Raw genomic sequence first — 8,928 nt, 5'->3', positions numbered from 1 at the left:
TGCCTCCCAAAGTGCTGGGATTGCAGGAGCAGGAATGAGCCCCGACACCGGCCCCTGCCTCTCATTTCGGAATAGATTCACGGCGACGTCCCCTTCACTCACTGTGATTTTATAGCATTTACCTGTAAAATTCCACCTGGGTTTTACGGCGCTGTCTTCACCGCCCTTTCCCCGGGGGCTGAGCCCCGCCTGGGCTGAGCCTGGTCCCCGGCCCGAGCCCTCTGGTCTCCGGCTCATTCCCCAGTGCGCCCACCTGGCCGTGAGGCTGGGCCTTCGTCCCTTTGCGTTTCTGCTGCCTTCACTGTTTTTCTAGAACCGCAGGACGTTTTTCCAGTTCTCTCCCACGTTCCGTGGCCCCAGATCAGGCAAAGGGACCCCGAGGGGCTTGGGGCCACCCCAGCGCTGACTGGAGCGGAGGTCGGAGCCCAGCTGCGCCCACCGTGGCCCCCTCGGCTCCGGGTCCAGGCCGGGCTGCCCGCTCCCCGCATTCCGCCTCCCGGGGTGCCCCGCTCGGGCCCTGGGACAGGGCGCCCTCCGCCCCCCGAGTCGTCTCCTCCACACGCGCAGCTGCTCCTCAAACGCGTGGGGAGCCCCCAAATTCCCCGCAGCACCAGGAGCGGGAAAGGAAAACAAGCGTCGCCCCGAGAGCCCGGAGCGCGGCGGGCCTCACCCCTGCAGCCCGAGGCCAGGCGCTCCCGGCAGAGCCCGGGAAATGCGCGGGGGGCGCAGGCGGCTGCCAGGCCCGGCTGGGGGACCCCGCGCGGTGGAGGATCCGCCGGGCCCAGGCAAACCTCGGCCCCGCGCACCTCCGGGTGACCGAGGCGGCTCGGGGTGGGGAGGGGCCTCCCGCCAGGGCCGCCCTGTGCATTTGGGGTTCCAGCCTCGCCCCCGCCGCGCCCCCCCTTAGGAAAGACCCTGACTGGCCCCCGGAGCCGCCCGGAGAGCCCTCGCCTTGCTGCGGCGCTGGCCGGCGGCTCCTCCAGGCCGGGGACCGGCTTTCCACGGTGGCTCCCCGGGGGCTGCGTCTCCGTAACGTTGTCGCCTCGGAACCGCAGCACCCACGCGCTGAAGCCGCGGTCGCCGTCAGGTCCTGTCCCCGCGCGCTCGCTGCTGCCGGCCCTGCCCGCGCCCCGAGGTCCCTCTCGCCGGGGCTGCCCCCTGGACCTTCACGTCGTCGCGGCCAGGCTGGACCGAACGGACCTCGGCAGCCCCACAGCCTTGCGGGGCCGCAGCGTGTCCGAGGGCCTGGCGGGGTCCCCGCAAGTGTCCAGCCTCTGGGCGGGGAGGGGTCAGCAGACCGGGCGAGGCGCGCGGGAGCTTAGGACTGTGACCCCACAGACCACCCGCAGGCCCTGACGGCCTCTCCGCTGCCCTGCGCTGGGCTGTGGGTGCGGGGAGTGGGGCAGGGGGTGGGCGCGGGGAGGCCGGCTGAGGCACAGGCGTGTCCACGTGGTGGCGTGCATGCCTGAGCGGGTGTGTCTGCAGCGGTGTGTGAGTGGGCGTGGGTGTGTCTGCAGTGGTGTGAGTGTGTGTGGGTGTAGGTGTAAATCTGCAGTGGTGTGTGTGTCTGCAGTGGTGTGTGTGTGAGTGGGTGTGGGTGAGTCTGCAGTTGTGGGTGTGAGTGGGTGTAGGTGTAAATCTGCAGTGGTGTGTGTGTGAGTGGGTGTGTGAGTGCGTGTGGGTGTGTCTGCAGTGGTGTGTGTGAGTGGGTGTGGGTGTGAGTGCAGTGATGTGTGGGAGCATGGGTATTCTGAGGGGGCCAGTGCTGTTCCTTACAGAGCTACTTGTCACTGACGTCATTGCTTATGGAGGCCCCCAGGGTGGAAGGCAGTTGTGGTGCTGGGTGCAGGCCAGCAGGGGTCATGCGGGGGCATGGCACATGGTGACTTGATGACGTGTTGATGAGCAGGGGGTGGGGGTCTGGGGGCTGTACAGGGGCACCCACTGCTGCCTCACACCCAGGCAGGAGAAGTGGGCTCCGCAGAGAACGTCCTCGCTGTGCTCTGGGGCACACTGTGCTGTGTGTGCCCGCCTCTGAGTCTTCTCAGTTCTTTAATAAGAGGCGTTGCAAAGGAGAGTGGGGGTCAGGGCTGGGGGAGTCCCTCCTGGAACCAGCTGCTCCTCCCGGAGGGCATGCAGTGCCATCTGCCAGCCTTCTAGGGAGGGCTTTGGTCTCCAGGTCTCCCTTCCCCGCCTCTGCTGCTCTTTGTTTTATGGTGGCTTTTCCCGGCTTCCTGAAAGCCTGGCCGCTCCGGTTTCTCAGAGTCCATGACTTCGTTTCATTTAAATTCCTCTCCTGTCCCTGAGTCGTTCACCCTTGTTTCGTTTTCTCTTTTATCCAGGAGTTTCCCTCAGCCACACTCACATGCACATGCGTTCGCTTGCAACCCTTCTCTGCACATCACCCAGCCCTGCCCTGAAGCTCTGCCCGCATCACCCTGTGCTGACATCATGGAGGAGGATACCTGTGGCTGTAGACACATGCGTGGTCAACTCCAGCAACGGTGCCCCATGCCGTGGGGGCCATCCACCCTCTCCTCCAAACCCAGATGGAAGGGTGGAGGGTGGCACTGGGGTGGTCTTCTCTGGAGTGTGGGGGCTGCAGGGCCCCTCCTGGGTTGGAGCTTCTTGGCTCTGGAGACCTGGGGGCCCTTCCAGAGAAGCGTGGGGTTTCCCCATGTCCTGCTGCCCCGCCGTCCGGGCTGCAGCCAAGTCTGTGTGTCAGTGCCTGGCTGTCTGATGTTTAATTTTAATTTTGCTTCTCTACAAAGACAGCAGCTTTAGGAATCGGGCTGCGGTTGTGAAAGAGAAAGCACCCCCAATCCCCAAAACTCTGCTTCTGCAGCAGAGAGGCTGCGAGGGCGTGAGGCTGGGGCGGCTCCTGGGAGCCTCTGGAAGGGGCTTCAAGCAGCCCTGCCCCGCCCTCCACAGAGTTGCCTGCAACTTGCTGTTTCTTTCTTCTTTTTTTCCTGAACTTTAATGATCAGATTTATTTGGAGAAAGCAAAATTCCCACAACCCAAAGATGGGATTTTACATGTAAGCCATCTCCCAGATAATTACAATCTACAGATTATAAACCATTTTCATAGAAGATACTTTAGCACAAATTTTACATGTATTCAGGAGTGGGACATACATCAATCTCTATTTTGATTTTCACAGAGGAGCAAGGTCGGGAGTGGGATCTTTTTAAGGTAAAACACTCATGGCGGAATGCGCCATGTTAGCCACATTTCAGTGCACAGTTCTGTGGCCCTGGTTCATCACAGCATTGCCCAGTCACCAGCGTCTAGATCCAGAGCACTCTCTTAACTCCAGGAGAGACCTGTAGGCACAGCACCTCTTCCCGGACGCCCTGGGGACAACAGCTGCATACTCCTTCCCAACGCCTGTGACAGTCCTGCTGCTGGCAGAGCTATGCTCACTCCACGGAGGGGCGGGCATGACCCCACCCTAGTGTTCAGACGGAGCCCCAAGGGGCTGGGAGCCTGGGCATGGCCATGGGGTGGAGAGGGGAGGCCAGGCTGGGGGAGGCTGTGCAGGATCTGGGGCTCAGGTGGGGGCTGGAGGGGAGCGGTTGCCAGAGAGAGGATGGTCGGCCAAGCTGGGAGCAGGGGCAAGAGTCTGTCCAGGAGGCAGTGAGGGGTGAGTGGGGCAGAGACTGCCAAGGGTGCTGTGAGCGGGGGTCTGGATTCCATTCCTGATAAGACCTGAGCCCGATGTGGGTGGGAGGCTGGGGGCCCGCGGGTCCGGCCAGCGGCCTTGGCTGGACACTTGCTTTTTGCACCTGAAGCCTGAGGCCTTTGCCGGGCAGTGCCTTCCTGCTCCACCCCTCAGCCCACGCTGCCGGAGCCGCCCCTCCTGGCCACCTTCCCCTCTTCACATCAGGTGCCAGACCAGCCGCCTGCACAGACCTCAAAGGCAGGTGCACCTGCACCCCAGCCAGACCCACAGGCTCCTCCGTGAGCTGCAGGTGGTCCTGGGGATCCTGCCGGCGGATTCTCCCACTCCTCAGACGTGGCATCCCGGCGCTGAGGCAGGGCATGGATGCCAGCTCAGGGTTTTTTGTTCCCGCGACGAAGCCACAAGGGATGGAGCCACACAGGCAGGGACGCGAGCTGCGGGGCCACTGGCTGAGAGGAGTGTCCCGGCCCGTGCCACGGTCTCCACACGGCTGGGCACTGGCGCCTGCCGCCCTCCGGGACGAAGCCACGAACTCCGGAAGCCGGGACTGGGTGGAGCCTCCAGGAGATTCCCAGGGAGGCGGGTGGGTGCTTCGGGGCATCGGGCGGAGGGTGCTGAGGAGAAGCCAGCGGGATATTTCTGGAAGGGGACTGAGGAAGTGGGGCAGGGCCTGCGTTGGGAGTCGGGGACTCGGGAGTGCCCGCGGCTTTGGGGCGCGTGCCCGCCTGGACTCCGGCCGCCCCTCCGGGTGCTCACGCAGAAGCCCTGGGACCCTCGGGCACAGACCTGGCCGGGGCCGCCGGGGCCGCCGGGCCCAGCACGAGGCTCTCGGTGGGCTGTGGGCTGCAGGAGGACAGGGAAAGGCCCGAACCGCGCGGGGGGCGGGCTCGGGGCTGCGGGAAGGGAAGCGGCCCCCGGCCTCCCCCGCTCCCCGGGCCCCGCGGGCGGCCGCGCAGGTGGTCGCGGTAGTTCCTGGTGAGCAGCGTGTAGAGGAACGGGTTGGCGCAGCTGTTGCCGTAGGTGAGGCAGGTGGTCAGGTAGTTGACGATGCGCGCCGTCCGCGGCGCCAGCGGGGCCTCGCGGTACTGGGCGAGCAGCTGCCACAGCCAGAAGGGCAGGAAGCAGGCCCAGAAGAGCAGCACGATGCCCAGCACCAGGCGCAGCGCGCGCGCCCCCGGCCGCCGGGCCCGCTTGAAGGAGGCGCGCTGTGAGCGTCGGTAGGCGCGGGCCAGGCGCGCGTAGAGCAGCCCGATGAGCAGCCCCGGCCCCGCGATGCTGGTGGCGAAGAGCAGCGTCAGGTAGGCGCGGTGGGCGCGCGGGCCCCAGGCCGGCAGGCACAGGCTCTTGGGGCCCCGGCGCACCAGCCGCATGGCCAGCGTCACGGGCAGCGTCAGCAGCAGCGCCAGCAGCCAGGTGCCCAGCGCCAGCAGCTTGCGGTAGCCCTTGGAGCGCCGCACGGTGTCCAGCGGCCGCAGCACCGCGGCGTAGCGCTCGCTGCTCATGACGGTCAGCGTGAAGATGCTGGCGTGCATGGTCAGGAAGTCCAGGCTGAAGAGCACACGGCAGCCCACGTCCCCGAAGTGCCACTCCTTGGTGACGTAGGTGGCCACGATAAAAGGGATGCTGAGCAGATAGAGCAGGTCGGCTAGTGCCAGGTTGACCACGTAGACGTACATGGAGGCCACAGCGCGCAGGGAGCGGCAGGTGACCACCAGTGTGTAGGCATTGCCCACCACGCCCACCACACCTATGGCCGACAATAGCGCCCCAATGGTGCCCGTGGCCACCAGGTCCTCCAGGGAGCTGGGCTCCGTCGGGCTGGCCCAGGAGCTGTTGAGGGTTGCATTGGGGCCACCAGGCGGCTCAGGCACAGAGCTGCTGGTGTCAGCCAGCCCAGGGAAGCTGCTTGGGGACTCGGGGGTCAGCGCCATCTCTGACCCCTTGGGATGGGCTCAGGACTTGGTGTCCACTTCCTGAGACAAGGTGGGGGCACCTGTGGGCAACCAGCTTGGCCTGTGGGAAAAGAGGCCTGTTAAAGATGCAAGTCAGGCACCCCCTTCCACTCCCGCGAGGCCACTGTGACAGCCCTGTTCCCACAGTCACATGGGCTGCAGAGGGACGGGGCTCCCCAGTGCTCTCTGACTGCTGAGGACTCTCAAAGCCACCAGCTCTGCAGGAGGACTCAAGCCCCACCAGACAAGCTGACCCCACCCCCAATCTCATGCATGCCCCAGCAGGATCCCCTGCCCCACCTCGATATGGGTCCCATGGCCTCTGGGATCTACTGGGCTTTCTGAAAACCAGAACACAGGAGGGCAGCCCCTGGGGCAGAGGCCAGCAGCGGACAGAGCTGGGAGTCCTGGGCTCTGCCCTGCCTACCCACTGCCCCACTCAGGCCTTAACTTTCTTGTCTGCGCACAGGTGGGGCTCACTTACCCCGGAGTCCTTTCTCTTATTTCACTTGTACATTTTAAAAAATGTTTCCTTCAGATTGTAAAACTAGTAGCTGCTGACTTTAAAAGTTCAAACAGAAAAACATGTAAGGTAAGGAGGGGAAGGGCTCTGCCGTCTCCATTTCTCATACAGGGAAATGAATTCAAGATGGATTGCAGGCCTAAGTGTGAAAGGTTAAATCAATCATTCAGTCAAAGTTCCGGAAGAAAACGGGAATACCGGCATGGCCCTGGGTGGGAAAAGGTTTCTTAAAAAATGGACAAAAAACACTTGCAATAAAAGACTGGGCAAATGGGTCTCATTAAAATTGGTAACTTTACCAAGAAAGCCGAATTACAAGCCACAGGCTAGGAGGTCATCAGAAAACATATGAGGCCGGGCGCGGTGGCTCACACCTGCAATCCCAGCACTTTGGGAGGCCAAGGCAAGTGGATCACCTGAGGTCTGGATTTCGAGACCAGCCTGGCCAACATCCCCAAAGCCCTCTGTCTTTACTAAAAAATACAAAAATTAGCCAGGCATAGTGGTGCATGCCTGTAATCCCAGCTACTTAGAAGCCTGGGGCAGGAGAATTGTTTGAACCTGGTAGACGGAGGCTGTGGTGAGCCAAGATCAAGATTGCAACACTGCACTCCAGCCTGGACAACAAAGTGAGACTTCATCTTAAAAAAAGCGGTGGGGGGGGGCACCATAGATCAGACCAAGAGCTAGCAACAAAAATATAGAGAAGAACTGCAAATTAGTAAGGAAAAGACAAACTGCCCATTTGGAAAAAAGAGACCAAAACCCTGCCCAGGTACTCTGCAGAAAAGGACACCGAGTGGCCCACAAGCCGGGAAATGCCAATCACGGCCCAGGAGCCCCTGAGTGCTCACAAGGGTGAACCCGTGAGAAGGCAGACATCCTTGGCAGCAGGCGTGGGGTCTGCAGAGGAGCTGGCCTCGCTGTTTCCTGTTGCTGGGAAGTGGACAGCGCCCGGCTTTGGAAAGCTGCTGACAGGTGCAGAGTTGACCGAGTCTATACCTTCTATACCTTCTCACCCAGCAATTCCACTCTTAGGTTTGTACCCTAGACAAAGGACTGCCAACGTCCAGAAAAAGACAAGCGTGCAAAGTTTGGGGCAGCTTTACTCCTAAGAAGCTGGGAACAGCTCGAATGTCCCCAGTGGAGGGGCAAGCAGATTGTGACACCAAGCCAGTGAAGAAGGAGTCACCGCTGGGGTCGGCAGCCCGGATGAAACTCACAGGGCGGTGCTGAGCAGAAGCAGCAGACACAGGAGCTTGCCCGATCCCATGCGCCATGCTGGATTTAGGCAGAACACTGACGCGCAGGGAGCAGTCTTGGCTGGGGTGGGGCGGCATCAACGGGTCGGGCGCTGGGGGCCTAGCGTTGGCCTGGAAATGTGCCCTGCTCGCCCTTTCCCTCCAAGCCCGGCAGCTCCCAGCTCCATCTGTCCAGAGGACCCTCACCCTGTTGCTGCTCCCACGCGGGGCATTTCCAGAACCCTCACCCATGGGACGGCGCAAAAGCCGAGGAGCCACCGGGCTCCCCAGACGCGCGGGAGTCCGAGTCGCGGGCAGTAGGTAGTGACCGCGCCGGGCCGCGCTCCAGGGTCGTCAGGAGGGAAGGCGAGGGGCCGAAAGGTCCATGGCGCCGGAGCGACCGCCTCGATAGACCCCGCTCCCAGCGCCCAGGGTGGGGTCAGGCCCCGAAGCCCCCGCCCAGCCCTGCGGAGGGCCCCGAAGGGCACAGGCCTCGCGGGCTCTCCTCGGTCCCGCATTCCCCGCGGGAGACCCACCTGCCTCCGGTCACGGAGCCTCCAGACCTGCCCGCCGAGCCCGGCTCCAAACTCCTCTCGCAGAGGGGCCGCGGGGAACGTTCCGAAGCGCGCTCCCCTGTCGGCGCGAGGGACTCCGCCGCGGCCTCGGCTCCCAGAGCGCATGGGGCAGGGGTGCCCGCCCGCCGGTCCCGCCACCAAAGCCGCGCCCCGCGCCGAGTCCCTGCGCCGCCGCCACCTGCCCGCTGCCAGCTGGGAATGCGCCGCGGCCCCGCGCCAGCGCCCGGTATTAAAATAACCCCGGGCCACGGCGGCCCCAGAGGGCAGCGGACGCTCGAGGAGGACAGCGCTGGGGGCCCTGGGAGGCGGCGCTGCCCTCGGAGGGCTCCGGGCGGGTCTCGCGTCTGCAGAGCGGCGCTGCCTCCAGCCCTGCTGCCCTGAGGCCGACCCCGCAGCCCCTCTCGGGTTCTCAGCCTCCAGCCCTCGCCCCTGCGGCCCCCACGCTGCTTTTTAAGGACACGGAGCCTGGGGTTCTCTGCGTCCACCAAGCTCTGGACCCGCCTGTGCGCAGGTGGGGGGCGGGAGCGCCCCTAAACCCCGACAGGATCCTAGAAAGGAGGTAGGGGAGGGATGGAGTCACCCACCCAGAAGGTTCGGGACGAGTTCCTTGGGGGCCCCCGTCTGCAGGTCTCCCTCATGCTCTTAGAAGCCCACGCACACTCTCCAGGCTCCGGCAGGGACTCTGGTGGCCACATGCGCGGAAGTGACGCTGGGGGCTGCAGGGTCCTGCGGGGTAGGAAGAAGGACCCCACGGCCTCGCCCGCGAGCCCCTGAGCTGGGCGCTGGCCCCAGGCCCCCACTGGGTTTCACTTCCTGCTAGCAAGTAGCATATGGGCCACCGTTCATGCTGAGCCGCTGAAAGAAAACGACACAGAACGTTAATGAAATGTAGACTAGTGGATGCCGGAGAGCTGTGAACGCAGGGGGTCTAAGGGGCCTCGGGTGAGGAGC

The 8,928-nt window shown here is 63.8% G+C and overlaps 1 protein-coding gene across 1 annotated transcript; it reads right to left on the bottom strand.

The window, feature by feature from the left end:
• Nucleotides 1–3,136: 3,136 nt before the first annotated feature.
• UTS2R (urotensin 2 receptor) lies at nucleotides 3,137–8,142 on the bottom strand. Its single transcript, XM_003931624.4, has 2 exons — nucleotides 7,939–8,142; nucleotides 3,137–5,699 (listed from the first exon to the last, which is right to left on the bottom strand). The coding sequence occupies exon 2, from the start codon at nucleotides 5,615–5,617 to the stop codon at nucleotides 4,439–4,441; it is 1,179 nt and encodes a 392-aa protein (XP_003931673.2). The 5' UTR covers nucleotides 5,618–5,699; nucleotides 7,939–8,142; the 3' UTR covers nucleotides 3,137–4,438.
• Between the last annotated feature and the right edge of the window lie 786 nt (nucleotides 8,143–8,928).

This window comes from Saimiri boliviensis, chromosome 17 (assembly GCF_048565385.1).
Source record: "Saimiri boliviensis isolate mSaiBol1 chromosome 17, mSaiBol1.pri, whole genome shotgun sequence".
In the NCBI taxonomy this organism is placed as follows: domain Eukaryota; kingdom Metazoa; phylum Chordata; class Mammalia; order Primates; family Cebidae; genus Saimiri; species Saimiri boliviensis.
This window is presented reverse-complemented; position numbering and strand designations above follow the sequence as displayed.

Bases quoted from the DNA above. Each gene is read 5' to 3' on its own strand.
- UTS2R (XM_003931624.4), bottom strand. From the start codon at position 5,617: ATGGCGCTGACCCCCGAGTCCCCAAGCAGCTTCCCTGGGCTGGCTGAC.